This window comes from Pleurodeles waltl, chromosome 7, assembly GCF_031143425.1.
Source record: "Pleurodeles waltl isolate 20211129_DDA chromosome 7, aPleWal1.hap1.20221129, whole genome shotgun sequence".
Taxonomy (NCBI): Eukaryota; Metazoa; Chordata; class Amphibia; order Caudata; family Salamandridae; genus Pleurodeles; species Pleurodeles waltl.
The window spans coordinates 85,102,810-85,121,259 of NC_090446.1; the positions used below are offsets into that span (position 1 = coordinate 85,102,810).

At 42.8% G+C, this 18,450-nt stretch overlaps 1 protein-coding gene across 1 annotated transcript in view; it reads right to left on the reverse strand.

The window, feature by feature from the left end:
* The window catches only part of COPS7A (COP9 signalosome subunit 7A), a 59,686-nt gene extending 51,420 nt beyond the window's left edge, over positions 1-8,266 (reverse strand). Inside the window, exon 1 of the mRNA XM_069243079.1 lies at positions 8,119-8,266. Within this exon, the coding sequence (XP_069099180.1) occupies positions 8,119-8,135 (17 nt within the window). The 5' untranslated portion in view covers positions 8,136-8,266. The remainder of the gene's footprint in view (positions 1-8,118) is intronic.
* Positions 8,267-18,450: the final 10,184 nt, after the last annotated feature.

The window sequence follows — 18,450 nt, forward strand, 5'->3', positions numbered from 1 at the left end:
CCTACATGTGGCCCCAGATTCTTAAAGAAAGTCACAAAAGTGCACCCATGGTATATGTCGTACCCCTATAAAATATTTGTGAACTGTATTTTAGCATGGGTAAATACGCATGTGCTGATTTGCTCATGTGAAAATCTATTGAGCATTTGCAAGTTCATTTTCCCTCCAGCCACTTTCTTCCCAACCCTGGAAGAAGTTCTAATTCTGCCATTGTCAGGAGTAAATGTCCAACCTTTCTTATTATGGAAAATATTAGAGAGAAGCTGGTGAAAATCTTTAAAACATGCAGGTTAGTAGGTTTGCAGACTTAAAGGCATTCCAGCCCTGGAACTATTGCTTACTGCTTCCTCCAGCCCCAGTATGCAGATCTGCAGAAAGGTGGCAAAATAAGGAAATTGCTATAGTAGGGATTGAAACTGCAAGTATTCAAGCCCTACTATGGTAGTAGCCCTGGCATAATCAGAGAGGCTATTATCAGAGCTCTTACATAATGAGATTTCTGCCATTATTTGGAGCCACACTACATGGCACCAAAGGGACAAGTAGATCTTTTTACAGGACAAGTAGATTTGAGAAGAAAACTGTACCCTGGACAAGTAGATATTTTAATAAATGCCACACCCCTGTCAGACTTCCTGATCAACCCTTCTTGTGTAAATCTCCCATTGTGGCGTGATTCCTAAAAGGTGTTACCCACATGTTACCGCCTACCACCTTCATAATGCCCCAGTGGGATTTGAAACTAGTACTTACTTTCCTCATGTGTGCTCCTTTTGAGCCTCTTCGGCTCCTCACCTTAAAACCAACCTTCTTTGTGGCCATCAGCTCTGCAAGGAGAGTAAGTGAGCTACAAACTCTTTCTTCAAAGCAATCCTTCAACTCTTTCCATCCTGATAAAGTGGTGTTTCGTACTAGGGCATTTTTCCTCCCTAAAGTAGTCAGGCTCTTTCTGTAGGTCAATCCATCACATTGCCTACTTTTTAATCTGCCCCCCCCTCCCCCGCCCAACATCCTTATTGTGAGGAGGAGAGACTCCACCGCCTGGATCCAAAAACAGCATTGGCGTTCTACCTCAATCGTGTCAAAGACATCTAGGTGGACGATCAACTATTTGTGGGATATGTGGGTGCAAAGAAAGACCAGGCGGTGCAGAAGAGAACCATCTCTAGATAGGTTGCTCTCTGCATCAAATTATGCTACGCTTGGGCTAAGAAGCAGCTCCCTGAGGTTTTGTGTGCTCACTCCATCAGAGCAACAGCTGCAACCACTGTGTTGGCATGCTGAGTTCCAGTCCTGGACATCTGCCAGGCAGCAACATAGGCATCCCTGCGCATGTTCACCAAACACTACTGCCTGGACAGTCAGGTCTGCAGGGACGGCTATTTTGGCTGTATGTTCCTGCTGGACTTCCTAGTATGATCTTGGTTCGCAGACTCACCTCCGGGGATGGTATTGCTTGGGTATCTATTCTAAGGTAAGGAATCTGCAACTAGAAGTCTCTATCAGATGAACAAGTTACTTACCTTTGATAACAAATTATCTGATACAGACATATTGTAGTTGAAGATTCCTTATCGACCCACCTATCCTCCCCACTCTGCAAACTGATTTCTAGGGATAGGGCCTCCCTTTGAGGGCCCTAGTACTGGTGCACCAATCTCAATGTTTCTCATGGCTCTGCGCCTCTGGCGTGGAAAGTCGTGAAAAGTAAGACATCAGCGTGTCGGGTGGTGCCTATATGCGACTGCGATGTCATCATGGCCACCACGACACCAATGATGGACGCCGAGTTGACTGATGCCACAGACGGCGCGCAAGGATACTGTTCGAAGAAAAATCTCCGGATTCACTCTGATGCCTGGAGGAAATTCTAAGGTAAGGAATCTGCAACTAGAATATGTCTCTACCAGACAATTTGTTACTGAAGGTAAGTAACTTTTTCGGCTAGTTAAACCACACCATGACCAGCGTTTCAGCTGGTGGGCAGTGATGAGAGGAGGAAGTGTAAGGGGAGGTGTTAGTGCCACGAATAATGGCAACTGAAACAACTGGAGGCGCTTGAGACTAGGGGTGATTCAGATAGGGATGCGAGAGAAAGGGGGTGAGTGATGGAGAGAAGGGCTCAGAAACCCTGAAGTACACAGGGGAAGGAAACATGGAAGATGTAGGTTTGATGTGCAATAAGTGATAGAAGTGGGGGCAGCGTTACAGTGAAAACGGTTTGAGAATACAGAGGGAGTGACACAAGAGCGAGGTGAAGGGAGAAGCAAGCAACAATAAAAAAGGTAAGCAATGATGGCAAAAAAGAAAAACAGTCATGCGAGAGAGGAGCTCACAGAGTAAAATGACCATTGATGACAGAGGGAGAGAGCAATAGGAACTAAAGGCTGTAACTGGAAAAGGGACTCAGCAAAATGAAAGAATGGGGTTAAGCACAAGAGAAAGGGTGGGTCAGCAACATGAGAGAAATGAGGGTCAACAAAAGAAATGGGGTACCTGATCCATTCCCATTAAACCTTCAAATGTGGGCTCTCCAGACTTAGACCAGAGGTTTGGAGTCACTCCTTTGTTCCAGTGGTTATGGACTGTCCCCACTGAGTGCTGTGCGATAAACAAGCTAGTTATCAGATGCAGATTTTCTCCTTGGCCTTTCTTTCTGAGGGACCTAGTCAATCGCTTTCTTTGCCATTTTGTGTGGCAAAGTCCTCTGATCTCTCTGCTAGGGAGCAGAATAACTAACTTGACCCAGTAAGGGGGCCTAAGGCCTGAAATTTTAATTATAAGCAAGAGAAAAATGACAAATCTTGAAGTCCCCTAAGATGAGGATGTGGGTTACTGGTCGCTGAAAATTCAAACTTGGAGTTCATGGTTTACCCCAGTGTGATACCTGGCTGGGCCCTGTTGCCTAAGTGGAACAAAACTGTACTGTGGGGAAGATTTCAATTCCACTGCAATTAGGCGTAAAGGAGAGCCAAATTATGTGGTAGGGTTAAGTCAATTATACGGCAAGGAAAGGCAACTTATGCAGTATTAAGCAACACATTTTGTGATCGTATTACTTTATTATTTTGTAATTTTGAAACTTGTTAACACCGTCTGGGCATTGGTGGCACTTCATTAGTACCAGTTTAACACCTAAATATAACTATGAGCTACAAAAAGGTGACTAGCAAAACTTTGCAAACTGTCTTCGACTGCACCACAACATGTGCTGCTGTGTTTTTAGTACCTTTTGAACAATTTGAGCAAGAAACATTTTTTTTGTTGTTAAAATCTACAGATTGTGCGGCAGATGATGGATTTGGTGAAAAATCTACAATTATATGAAAATCGCTATGGCCGCACAATTGCATTATTCAAGTGGTCCTGCCTATAATGTTTAATAGAGTGAAACACCACAGATTTTCCAGTAAATCCTACACTATGAATGCCCGCTCAGATTATAAGGCCTACGCCAGGTCAGTACTAATACTTCAAGTCTCTTCTGAGACAGGCTATCCATGCCCAGATACTGCTCACAATGATAGTCTTGCACATGCAGCCTGTACATATGTGTGTTCACGTGTAACCAGCCCAGTGTTCTTCCCTAGGTAGATAGCAAATGCATTATCTTAAAAGACAAACACTGGCAGCTAACACAGTCAGGCCAATTGCAGTGATGCTCGGTTAGTGAGATTGCTCACTGAAAAAATCCAAAAAACAGTTGGTCATTTGTGAAAAAACCTTGGTGGACTAAATAGGTTCTGCTATATCAGTGATGTGACATAAGAAATGACTGCTTTCAAAGACTTGGGACAGTGAGGGACAAAGGAGTTTTGCCTTCATCGCCAAGCTCATTGTCACTGTGGGATGGAAAAGACGCAGCTATTTTCTTTTTCAGGATTTCAATACTAAGTGAGCTATTCACTGGAATATCATGAACTCAGCATCGACTGAGGGCATTAGCTCTGCATTGTTTTGTTGCTTCTACGTGGAACTGAATAATGTGTCAGTCGGTTCCCTTCAATGATTATCAGATGCTGCTTTCTCTTTAAGGTAAGTTAAGGTTTGCATGGCTCTCACACGACAGGCCAGCACACCTCCATGTGCATGTTGACAATCCAAATCTAAGACACATTTAGTTCTGGTAAATCACCCCAGCAAAATGGCATCAACCAGAAGAATACTTTGCCTCAGGCTAGTTCTAGCTCTCTTCTAGTCGATAGCCTATCACATGAAGGTGGAAGGAAAAAACTAACTCAAATAGAATGAAGACAAGACAGAGCTTCTTGTCACCTCCCCGAAAGTGACATCAGAGGACGTAAATTGGCCTCCTTGTATGGGTTCTTTTCCAAAACCAGCTACTTTTGTCCACAACCTGGAGATTCTTAAAGACTGTAAACTGCCCTTAGATACTCATCAAGCGTCTATATTAAAAACTGTTTTATCATTTAAAGTTGCAAAGTCATATTTTCCCTTCTCTTGACTCAAAACTTAAATGTCTGGTACCCAATGCAATTGTTCAATCTTAGCTGGACTATGCACTGCGGTTCTTTTGGCAGCTCTGAAAAACATAGTTCACAACTACAACTAATACAAAACACATCAGCGCGACTCATGTGCGACTTCAGGACGTTTGCCTGTCTGCAAAGCTAAAATAAATCTCCTTATTACGGTCAGTGAATTCCAGAACAATTTTCAAATCCATGACAATGGTAGATAAAGCCATAGTTGGTCATTTTCTGGCTGTTATGGCCAAGGATTTGCGTGGCGTAGACTCCAGGGAGCAATAAGATCAGCAAAACAATGTTTGTTAAAGGTTCCCCAAATCGTGCACCACCAGAATTGAGGACAGAGCATTCTCAAGTGTTGCAGTAAGATGTTGGTATTATCTACCATTTAACCTGAGAAGCAATGCTTCTCTCCTGAAATTCAGAACGACCTTAAAAGCTTTCTTTTTAATTTATGGGTCAACTGGAACAATAATACTTGTTCAACACCAATAAACCCTTCCCAAGAGGAAGTTGTTTTCTATAAATGCCTTATGATACTCTGCTTGGGGCCTTTCTAGATTTTACAGGTCGGACATGGCTTTGAGATTTGTCTCCTGATGCTAAATAACTGACAATATTTACAAATACAAAATAAGGTATGACTCCTTTACCTGCAGAAACCATCTGCGGGATAGGGAGGACTGTGCACACACGTCCCTTAGCCATGCATGGTCATAGATGCTAAGGCTTAGATAAGCCCACAGCTGTCAAACTCTCTTTTCACTGCATGTTTCTCTTGCATGACATATTTGGAGGCCAGGATCACAGATAGTTTTACAAGCAAAGTAGCAGGCAGTGTCACGCAATAGCCAACTAAGCATGCCTGCGTCCGCTTGAAATGCGGATACAAATTACTGTTTCAAATAAAAATATTGTTTTATCAAAAAAACAACTTGGAAAATCAATGTGGGTGCTCATGGGATCATATGGCTACCTCAACAAACCAGGAGGAGTCAGCCTTCAACTAGAGACATCACTCATGACCATAGTTCCAGAACCTAGACCAGGTTTACTCTGCCCCTTGTAGTATGGCAATTATAGTGTTTTCAAAAGGGACTGCCTCGATGAGCTGTCCCCATTACCCAAATACCAAACGTACAGCAACACAGTGTGTTTTAAATTAATTGGCACCAAAGCTCCCCTTAGTCCACACCCAAAAAAATAAGGATTACTACAGAATATTAACTTTACTTTGGAGTGCAAGTAGAGCAGCCAGTGCCTGCTGAAAGCCATTAGAGTGTGGAACTATATCTGTTTGCTAGACAGGGAAACAGGGTGAGTGATGACAAGGACGCCGATGCGCAATGACCAAGTCAAATCACTGCCTAGCAGTTGCATTCACAGTTGCTGCTTTCTGCTTATTTCATCTAAAAGTTTCTGCCAACGAAGCAAATGTGCTGGCCGATGGGGAGCTGCATCCATTCATCCTCACAACGAAGATACCAGGGACTAAAGCAAAGAGTAGCGAACCTGTAAATCTGCTACATTAAGAAACCCATCCCTTAAAAAAATTAAAAAAAATAAAAGAGAGAGAGAAGAATACTATAGAACTTGGTTTGTAGTATTAAACAACACTGGCAAAGTCAAACGTTCTGGCTTTGGTACGATGCTGCAATGGCTACTTTTCTTAAAATGTTTATTGCCAGCACAGTCCAAAAGTAAAAAAGAAGAAGCTAAAAGACAAGCTGCTGTCCGAACACGGCAGTGCAATGGTTGCAATAAAATTTTACCTAATATTAAAGGGTAACCATCACATATCATTTTAATAGAACATATCAGTGCTCCCTAGTAGGCACGTGTACATCGAGAAGGTTTAGAAACTCTTTCTAGCTTTAACACACATCACTGTAAAATATGGTTATTCAACACACTCTACCAAGTTACTTCTAGATGTTTTCTAAGTGTGCAGCTAAGGAAAATGTATCATAGTGCGATAAAATGGTTTGCCGTGATCACAAACTGTAGTGAATTTGAGAAACTGGACCAGTGAACAGAGAGAAGGCTCTAATTCTGACCTTTAAATGATAACTCCATTGATCCAGTTTGATAGGCTTAGGCAACGTTTTCCGCAAAGTTGCCATTCAAAAGCTTAGTTAGTAATGATGCTGGCTTGCAAAATTTGCATAGTACAATAGTTCGGCCCCAAAACTATGGAAGATTTTTTCTAGAAACAATGCAAGCAAACCAAGTGTGATTAGATCACGAAAGGTGCCAGAGCAAAAAAAAAAACATGAATTAAAGTTTATTGGTTTAATGGAAGGCGCATTGGGAATCTTACGGAACAAAACGGTATTTTCAGAACCAGAAATGCATTAGTTAAGTGATTCTTGGATTCCCACTGACACTAAATTGTAGACATCGTTAACTACTGTTGTATGCTAACAAATGGGAATACCAATATTGCTAGTTGTGCCTATCTGCATGAATGCAACAGGAATTGATGTGGGTCCATGAAAAACTGCTGAGTAAGAGCAGCTACTAATTTACTAGCACTTTCTTACCTTTCCACTTTTGGATAGGTACAAGTACAGAGTCGATATTGTAATTTGATTTTACTTGCTGTTTTGGCATCTGAGCAAATTAACTTGCAAGTTAAGTGTATTTTAATATAATCATAAGGCAATTGTGTTGAAACTATAAATAACAAACTACAAGGGTTCAAATAAATACATCATGTTCACCTACTACAAAATCAAAATTAAGGCAGTTAAACACTCAAGTCATGGGCAAACATAATTCAGCTACTTTGACATAAATAACGAACTTATTTCAGAAAAACCATCCAACTTCAGTTAAGGAATTGTTATCACAACGAGGTACTGTACAGCATGATCAGGCTCAGATTAAGCTTCCTTAACACAGAGAACTGTGAAATTCAGCTAGGAAAACATCACTTCACTTTTTCGTTTCGTGTTTGGTTACTGTTTTTCTTTCATTTGGAAAAAGGAGAGCGCTTGACAATGCCCCGGTTCTTCCGGGGCCCTTCATTCATATGCAACCTCTAGTTGCCCCACGGCCAGATATTTGTCTCTCCCCACTATACTTTCAAGCCTCAGATTATGGGGTTCGTAAACGAAGTCAGCTGTAATGTCAAATAACATGTCACTTGGGCACGTAGTATCTCGGCAACCACTTGAGACCAAGATGACACCACAGAGGCCCTGTGTAAATGCAGTTACAGTCACTTGGACGCCAGACACCGAGGAAGTGATGTCATAGCTGGGACTTCTAACTTATTCCTGAAGCAGGACATCACAACAGAGAACAGGAAGTGACTTCAAAACTGCCACTGGTGCAGGAAACGCGCCACAAATCACGTAAGCAAGGCACATCATTAAAGTGGGAAATGAAGGGACTTCGATCGCAGGAAGAGGATTAAACAGTCGATGTAGCATAACGTTTCGCAGAGTTCAACTGGACAGGGTACGACTTTACAGTCGTTAGTATGCAGATTGTGATCAGTCGGCGGATTAGTGCGACCACAGCTTGTCAGTATACACGATGTACATCAAAGGGGACTACGGGACCGGGGGGTAATGCGGCAGGCAGCGAATATATCTGACACACATCGAGATTAAGGCCTTACCCAACGCCACCTGACATCAGATCGTAAACATTCAGCCAGCTCCGCTTTGCTAAGCAATCGGAGGAAACTACAGTGATTGACAGGCTACGGGGCGTGTCGACGAAAGTCTCACAACCTCTCAATTTCTGCGATTGGTTACAGAAATAACCCACCCGGCAAAGGCTGACTTCCGGTCCAGTTGGAACCGCCTACTGCCCCGGAAGACGCTGCGAGCATTCTCCGGAAGTGATCGTTCTGTCGCCAGCAAAGGCGGTTGCAGGGTAGCCCGTGCACTTTGGCACGTGTCAACCTTAGTTTTTCATTGGACGGCTGTACCTTATAGCCCCGCCCACCCACACATAAGGACGACCGGCGGACTCCATCCGCCCATTGCCTAGAGTGAATGGGAGCGGTGGCACTTTGATAGTGGAGTTTTAATTTTTTTTAAAATTTTTTTTTTACACAAATATTCCTTTCTCATCTGCAGAGTCGTGTGAACAGCTGAAGGGATTATTCTTTCACGCGGATTATTTCTTCCTGTATGCTATTAGTATGAGGTCGAGCAACATACTCCTGCAGGCCTGGAAAAATCATAATAATGTTACTAGACCTGCAGGTCGAGTAGCTTGAATAAACCACTCGACCTAACTGTAATATAATTGATTGTGTGATCCTAGGCAAATATTGTATTTTACAGTCACCTTTGTCTTCATTCTCACATATGAGTGCACCTTCAAATATGTGAGTTCAGCGTTTCTGCTGTTAAAAATAAAATTCCTCTTTTGTTTGATTAAACACACAACATGTTTACACCATGTATAATCAATCTAGCCCATATATATAGGGTACGCATGATCCATGCGCACCTTGCCTCTTAGTTTACGATTTGCTTTGCCATCAGGGCAGGAGTGTGTCTCAGTTTATGTTTAAACACTCACTTTTAATAATTATATTATTAAAGCATGATGTGGTTGAGCACTGTCATTTACAGACAGTAAATTTCAAAGAAATGTCCAAAAACCTACTGACTAACTTGCAGCTTTCCTGATAAAACTATATAGGGGGTCATTACGACCCTGGCGGTCATGGACCGCCAGGGCCGGGGACCACGGATGCACCGCCAACAGGCTGGCGGTGCATCCAGGCCAATTCTGACCGCAGCGGTAAAGCCGCAGTCAGAAAAGGGAAACTGGCGGTTTCCCGCCGGTTTTCCCCTGGCCTGAGGAATCCTCCATGGCGGCGCTGCAGGCAGCGCCGCCATGGGGATTCCGACCCCCTTACCGCCAGCCTTGTCCTGGCGGTTCTGACCACCAGAACCTGGTTGGCGGTAACAGGTGTCGTGGGGCCCCTGCAGTGCCCATGCCAATGGCATGGGCACTGCAGGGGCCCCCTAACAGGGCCCCACCAAGATTTTCAGTGTCTGCATAGCAGACACTGAAAATCGCGACGGGTGCAACTGCACCAGTCGCACCATTTCCACTCCGCCGGCTCCATTCGGAGCCGGCATCCTCGTGGAAGGGGGTTTCCCGCTGGGCTGGCGGGCGGCCTTCTGGCAGTCGCCCACCAGCCCAGCGTGAAACTCAGAATTACCGCGGCGGTCTTTTGACTGCGCAGCGGTATCGCTAAAGTCAGAATGAGGCCCATAGTGTGTTAACAATCTGTAAAATTGTGTTTCAGAAAACAGTTCTCATTTGCACATCACCAAGTAGTGTTCTGACTTTTTTTCCATCCTATTAAAATATTTGGTTCATCACTCACAAGTTCAAAAATAGTCTTTCACAGTTACTGAAATATATTTTGAAATGTTTGTAAAGTTGATTGAGTTATATAAATGTTGTGTGTTAGGATAAACCTGATACCAAAAGCCTTTAATTTTACCTAAGTCAGACAATTCACCTTACAAAATCCTGGTTCTCTGCAGTCACAAGGAAAAGTATTTTCATTGCAAGAAGACAAACTGACTTTTGACCTCTGTCTTTGAACACAGAGCAAATGTGGCAAGAATAAGATTTAAAGGCATCTTAATTGCTAATTCAGTTTCTGACTGAACAGAACACCCCTTGTTTGTCCATTCCCCAGAAGGGTCGAGTGGAATCTAAAAATAGCTTGACCTCATAAAATAAAACTCCCCATAGTGAGTTGTCTGAGTTGTCAGTAGATTTTTCGAGCCCTGTCCTGGAAGTATCTGGTTGCTTAGTAGTTTTCATAATTTGGGGAGCAATTAGACACAAACCTGGCAGGAGGTTTGTGAGTTCAGGCAAACCAAACTGGTCGGGACTAATAGTTAAAGTAGTGTGGCGGAGTGCCCCAAGCGCATGCCTGGGAGAATGATATGGACTAGTTCGTGCTGGCTGAAAGGGTGATGTATGAAGGGGGGAATTACTGTAGAGGTGGACTTCTTGTTACCCCTTCCTATCGCCTCCCCATCGCCTTATGAGTGCTGGCATTGATGCTTTGCGTTTGGAGAGCCTGTCCACTGGAATCACCCTGTGAATTTTTGTTGGGAGTGGGTGGTCGGCGGAGAGATTTTCAAACAATGATGGGTCTTTGCAACTCCTTCGGCTATGTCATGGTGCTATTGTGTATGATGCTTTTGCCACAGTGTTTCTTCTTGGTTGTTTTTCCTGCAATAAAAAGATTAAAAACCTAGGTAAATAATGCAGCGTATCCTTAGAGTCAGTGGAAGAAAATAGAGTGATAAATTGTTCATTTTAAACGTATTGTTCAAACCCAGTACATATATGCCTACAATTTAGAGAAGACAGGTGGGATATTAAAAAAAAAATAAGAGCGTGTATTTTCCTCACAAATTTATATTTAAGCGGCGATAATCTGCCTCAGTTGAGTCTATTTGAATGCATGTTGACAATCAGCATTTAATTTTTGTCAGTTTAATAATATAGTGCAAACAAAAACAGAGTTTTAAGCTCTGTTTTTGTTTGCACAATGTAAAATTGCAAAAATAAAACACTGGGCCTGATACATGCTATAATTTCCCACTCCAGGAGTTAAGACCAAAGCGTTAATCTTTGATGTCAGAGTTAGTTCTTGTGGGGATTGATTGGAGCATTCTTGAGAGGTATTATTTTTAGCAATGTTAACAAAACTCTGATACGGGTTTCTGCATGCAGGATTCAAGAGACAGAAGACTAGCCTTGAAATCAATAGACTCCCGCCTCAATTGAGATGGTTGGCATGTGTGCCAATATGATTAGAACAAACATGTTTTTGTAGAGTTTTCAATTTTTATAGGCAAATGGCAGAGATTTGCAAAAGGGAAGGAGTGATTGCATATTTAAAAAGAAACTGCTTCAACTGACTTCAGTATAAAGTACTTTAGAACCAGTTTTCAGAAAGTTGATTTAAGACCATGGTCTTCTTTTTAACAATTCTCTGAAAATCCTTTCTATGAAATGACAAACCCATGAAATATTTTTAATTCAGTTTTCAGAAAGGGTCTACTTCTTGACTGTTGACCAAGGGGTTGTTTCATTTTGCTCATTGGGATGTTAGAGGCTGAACACATATAATTGGCTCAGAATATGAAACTTACTGATTTTACGGTGTGTGGCTGACAAAATGTTTTCCAACTTACGCACCAAGAATTTGCAATTCTATTAAGGACACTCATGCAAGGAGTATTCCTACTTCTCTATCTTTTCTTAAACCTCATTTCACATGAACCCTAAGATCATATCACCACCACATGCGCTAATCACCATGAAGCCAGTCCTTTAAGCATCAACCTACCATTATGGATCCTCTTTCTTTGCAAACATAACGAAAAAAAAAAACCTTTAGGCTAATAGCCATTCTATATTGTAACCATGTCAAGTCAAAAAAGCCCCAGCAAAGGGCTAACTGATCTCCAGCCTTGATAACTTCAAGGTGATCTGGAACAGAACTGGTTCTCTCGAGAGTGGATAATGCCATGTTGTATAAGGTAGGATCCAGCCCTGGTCCATCATCATCAGCCATCAGGAATTTGGAGTTTTCCAGCCTCAGAATTTGTTTACAATTATCTCATGAATGACGGCAAACATAACAATGCAATCACATTATGTATTCTTACAGTATGCACAAACATAATAATAAACAAGCAGTTACAATGCATCAGGTCTCACGTTTGCTCGTGTTAGAGCCGATCGCGTTGTAAACTCCTAACCCGACTTTTCACCTATCGGGCAAAAGTACATTTATGCACGTAACCCGAAAAAGTTAAATCAAGTAGGTAAAGCGCTCGACTTCTGCCAAGCGAGATCGGGCTCGTAAATTAGTTAAAAAAAAAGTCCACCAGCTGGATGGAAAACAGCGAGCCTCGCATGTTTTCTGTACTTGGTCGCTGCGCTCGAGGAGGGCTAGCTACCAGAAAAGGCATGACCTATGCGTGCCTTCGACTAATGAAAGCAAGCCGATTTAATTAGGGAAGCCCACGAACCAATAAAAAGCACTGACGTGAAGTTGATAGGGCTCGGAGCCCTTTTCTAAATATTAAAGAGTCTCCCTGTTATACGCATGCGCGAGCGCATGCAAAGCAGGCTCGACCCTAAAAAGTCATATACAACATGCCAGGGTGGGATAATCCTCATCTCCATGTCCCTAATAGAATTAAAAATTATTTACGTGTAAGCTAAACAAAATTTTATATTCTGTGTCCGGACCAGAGGCTCGTTTAAAGCTGCGCTACCACCACTGTAGCACCCAACCACAATAGGCTTATAATAAAAAGTCTTGAAAGTAGTTTCTGAGGACCAATCGGCCTGTTTATGATGTTGTCCAGATGTGAACCCAAAGCGAATGCCCTGGACACCATCGCTCCCCTAGCAGAGTGGGCACCAAAAACTGAAGTAGTTATACGTGCCTCGGACAAAAGCCAACGCACCCATCTGGCTAAAATGACAGGTGCTTCAAAAGGCCAGGGCACTCGTATGAAATAAGATAAGAGTCTGTACAGTTAGGTTCTTGGTCTTCGGAAAATCAATATATAATCCAAGCAGAGTTAAAGTTCAGTGTCTTTATTCTTGTGCGAGGTTTTCATACATGTTCATCACATCAGAAATATTCCATATGTGGTCATCACAACAACATCCAACAGCCAACACGTATTTCGTCTCCGAGAAATTAATCTCATTGACTTCCTCAGGGCAAAATATAAGTAAGGTGTTAACATGAATAGATGCCTTATCCTAATCAAGTAAAACTCTTTAAGATAATGTACGATCAATAGAGAAAGAGTAGTGGGAATCACGTGACGGGGGCAAAACACTATTATCCCGAGTCTTCGTGAGGGAGTGCTCATAAGTCAGCGCTCCCAACACAAGAATTTACCCAAAAGAACTGTTTTGTTTATAGATCGCACCGTAAAAGATTTTGGATCCATACGTGCTGACTTATGAGCACTCCCTCACAAAGACTCGGGGATAATAGTGTTTTGACCCCGTCACGTGATTCCCACTACTCTTTCTCTATTGATCGTACATTATCTTGAAGAGTTTTACTTGATTAGGATAAGCCATCCATTCATGTTAACACCTTACTTATATTTTGCCCTGAGGAAGTCAATGAGATTAATTTCTCTGAGACGAAACACGTGTTGGCTGTTGGATGTTGTTATGATGACCACATATGGAATCTTTCTGATGTGATGAACATGCATGAAAACCTCGCACAAGAATAAAGGCACTGAACTTTAACTCTGCTTGGATTATATATTGATTTTCCGAAGACCAAGAACCTAACTGTACAGACTCTTATCTTATTTCATATGAGTGCCCTAGCCTTTTGAATCAGTTTGGTTTTTCCTATTGGAGAAACACTGGAGGTGCTGGGAGGACCCTCCGTTCGGGAGCACCGTATTTACTATCTATTGTTAAAGTAATGTTTTGGTGATATTCTTTTAGCGCCTATCCCTATAATTTTCCCCCCTTTTCTTCACAACTTTTAAAATGACCAGTGCCACAGGTTTAAAATTCTTCTGTAACATGATCAACAGTTGGCCTCAGCTCCAAACTGAATTTGCTAGTACACGCTTCATACACTATGAGGCATTGTTTGACCTGACGCTTTTTGCAGGGTCATCCACAAGCTTTTTGCCTCCTTCCTCCTGTTTGTTCTGACCTGTTTTTGTTGGCTTTAGAACTCTGGGCACTTTACCACTCCTGGTCAGTGCTAAAGTGCAAGTGCTCTCTGTCTAAATTGTATTGGTAATTGGTTTATCCATGATTGGCATATTTGATTTACTAGTAAGTCACTAATAAAGTTTACTATGTGCGTCCAGGGCGTGTGAATCAAATACTACTAGTAGGCCTGCAGCACTGATTGTGCCACCCACACGAGTAGCCCTGTAAACCTCTCTCAAGCCTGCCACTGCAGTGTCTGAATGTGCGGTTTTAAACTGCCAGTTCGACTTGGCAAGTGCACCAACTTGTCATGCCCACACTTTCCCTTTTAATACATGTAAATCACCCCAAGGTAGGCCCAAGGCAGCTCCATGGTCAGGGTGCAGTGTATTAAATAGTCAGGACAAATACTGGTGTGTTTTACATGTGCTAATAGTGAAATACTCGGGATGTGGAATTTAATAAAATATCTACTTGTCCATGGGACAGGTTGCTTCTTAAATCTACTTGTCCTGTAAAAAAATCAACTTGTCCCTCTGGCGCTGTGTAGTGCAGCAACAAATTATAGCAGCAATCTCATTATGTAAGAGCTCTGATAATAGCCTCTCTAATTATGCCAGGGCTACTGCTATAGTAGAGCTTGAATTCTTGTTATTTCAATCCCTACCGTAGCAATTTCCTTATTTTGCCACCATACACAAATCTACATACTTGGGCTGGAGGAAGCAGTAAGCAGTAGTTCCAGGGCTGGAATGCCTTTGAGTCTTCAAACCTACTAACTTGCATGTTTTAAGGATTTTCACCAGCTCCTTTCTAATCTTTTCCAATAATGAGAAAGATTGGAAATGTACTCCTGACAATGGCAGAAGTAGAAGTTCTTCCAGATTTGGGAAAAAAGTGGGTGGAGGGAAAGTGAACTTGTAAACGCTCAATAGATTTTCACATGAGCAAATCTACACATGCATATTTGCTCGTGCTAAAATACAGTTCACAAATGTTTTCTATGAGCACAATTTCCTGGTCCCTAATTAGGTCTAGTGTTAAGAAAGACATTTTGTTTATATTAACCTTCTGTTTTTCTCTCTATTGGCTGGCTTTACTGTAAGTGATTGCATTCTGCTCTTCCACAAAGAGCATATTGACACACAAAGTAGTTTTGTTCAGTGCCAGGAACTACCAGAGTCAGGAACTACTGTGGCAATCAGTGGCATAACGAAACTGGAAGGGGCCCCCTTGCAAAGAACATGGAGCACCCACCCACCCCCTTCCCTCTAGACTTACTCAGGGCAGGTGCTGTGCTGAAGGGCTCCCAGGAGGGGGGCTGCAGGGCCTTTGTTACGCCATTGGTGGCGATGTGTGCTTTTTGGACCAAAAACCTTTTTTCTTTTTGCCAGTGTTTGTTAAAGTTGTGAGTACCTGGCAGCTCCCACAACAATAAAGGAGCATACTTAAAAGCCCCTAGCGCCATCATTTATTTGATGCTAATGTTTCTTTACAAAGTGGCGCAATGCATGCGTTGCGCCACTCTGTAAACCCTTGCACCACATTATGCCTGAGCCAGACATAATGTATGCAAGGGGGTGCGTTCCCCCGTTATGGGGGGCAAAAAAATGGCACTAGGAAATCTAAGAGATTTTCTTGGGCCATTTTCTTGGGCACTTTCAAAGCCTGCTAAGAGCAGGCATTAAATGAGGGCATACCATTATTTATAATGGGCCCAACATACTCTGCGGGAGTAGCACCAAAGTTTTGGCACCACTCCTGCAGAGTACATCAATAGCGTCATAAATGACGCTATTTCCCCTCTACCCTGCGCCATGGTGTGTGTATTTTAAAGACGGCGCATACATGGTTACCGTATGAGGCGGCAAAGGACGCAAGAAAGGTGGTTCTTAAATATGCCCCTAAGTGTTTCAAAAGCCATGTAAAAAAGCACACATTGATGAAACCAAAAGACTCAGATGTCAGATCGGTTGGCTTTGCCAGTGCTTGTTTACTTTCATGCTTCCCATTATCTTGTTTAAAATGGTTATACTGATTTTCCATTAGGAATATTTTTTGGAAATGCTAGCATGCATCAACACGTTTTTCTGACACTTCAAGGAAATAGCACCTAAAATGTCATAGTAGTGAAATGTTTTTGTTTTGCTACTTGCATTTTTTTCTGAACATTTTATTTTGAAAGCAAAGCTTTGGCAAACATTTGCATCTAATCAGAGAGCAGTCTGGGAGCATTATACATTTCCTCAAATTGTTAAACTTTTCAAATGTGTGTACACTTTTTTTTTTACTGGAACCACTGCCAGTAGTGCAGTGTGACCTTAAAACGTTTATTTACAGCTCTCGCCCTAATAATGAAGGATTTTAATTAATGAACCATAAATACAAGTTCGAACGGCATTAGTATATGGACACATACTCGGAACTACAGACAGTTCCCCTCGCTGTAAACTGGCAGCCAAAGAGCTTGTGTTGCAGGGGGCTGGGCCTACCTGTCCCAAGAACAAAATAAACATGAAAGCTTGTTGCCCTTGACCTCAAACAATATGTCCTGGGCATTGGGCGATAGGAATTACACATCCCTGACTGCCAAATCCGGCATTGCAAGGCCCATCTCTCCCATAGGTTAAAATGGGGATTACCTTGAAATATCTTTTAAGTGTAGTTTCCCTTGGGAGTAGATAGAGATTAATTTAGAAATACATATTTTGGTGAAGCTGGTTTTTAGATTGTAAGTTTAAAAATGCCACTTTTAGAAAGTGGGCATTTTCTTTCTAAACCATTCTGTTCCTCTGCCTGTCTGCTGCAATACATGTCTGGGTCGGGATGACAGTTGAGCTGTTTGTGAATTCACTCTAGACGGTCACACAAAGGGAGCTGAGGTGTGCTGAGCATATCCTGATAGGTCTTCCTGGCCTAGGGTGGTGGGAGGAGCTGACACTTGCACCTGAATAGGGCTGTGTCTGTCCTTACAAAAAGCAGACTCCAACCCCCTGGAGTGTGTCTGAGGCCAGGGCAGGAAAGGCAGGATCTTCTACACTACAGCGACTCCTTTGAAGTTTGCCTACTTCAAAGGCAGAAATGATGATAAATATTGGACCTCGGACCTCACAACTTTAGAATCCTTCTGGGCTAAGTACATTCTGCCAGGAAGAAGACCTGGATGCTGTAGGAGGGACTGTCACTCTGCCTGTTGCTTTGCTGTGCTGGCCTGCAGCTTCTGTCCTAGGAGTGAAAGGACTGGACTTTGCTTTCTACATCCTGCTTCCAAAGGTTCTCCAAGGGCCGAAATGAGCTTGTTTCCTGTTAGTAGTCTTGGGGATATCAAAGACTTCATCTGCTAGCCCCTGGGCTTTCTTGCTGAGACTACTGACTTGCTAAGTGGTGCCAAATCCAGTCTCTGGGCACTTGGAAGTGAGTTCTGGAGAAACCAAGAAGAAACCAAGTACATTGACTCCAGAGCGACTTTGGAACCATTACCACTGTACGACTCCATGACACTGCCTGCACCGGGGCCATGATCCATGCTGAGTGCAGTGACCGGCGCCGCAGGCCCGACTCCCCTGCAGCGCCCACAAAGTCCCCCCACAGCGTGAGTCCTGAGTGCCATATCCCCATCATCCAGGACACCCGACCCCGCTGCAGCACCTGTGGCCCGAGGTATGACCGTCACACCGCAAAGACGACAGGGAACGAGAGGGAAAAAACATGGTGCCAGAGGCAGGGTTATACTATCCTCCCCAACCATGAGGTGAATACTCTTGCTTGGAGCCTTGATAGAATCCACGGCCTGAAGAGTAGTAAGGCGTATCTCAGAAGCAATGTGTAAAGCATTTGCACATAACACACAGTAATACAGTGAAAACACTACAAAAGGACACCACACAAGTTTTAGAAAAAAATAATAGTTATCTGTTTAAAATAAGACCAAAAAAAGAAAAATCCAACATACAATAATAGAGATATTAATTTTGCAAGAATTAACTTAAAATACAGTTCCTTAAAGTTGATAGCTCTGCCTGGGGCTAACAAGCCTTCATGAACAACAAATCCAACAGTTCAGGCCAGCCACAGTGTCAGGGGCCAGCTGCGGTGTCAGGATGACCCTCAGAGACAGTACCTTGGATATGCAGGGCATCGTGATCTTTGCGATGAGATCCAGAGGTGGGCATCGCAGGAGTCGGTTCCGGAGGTCAGTGCGGGGGTCACCTGGCCCTTGAAGTCACAAGCGTTG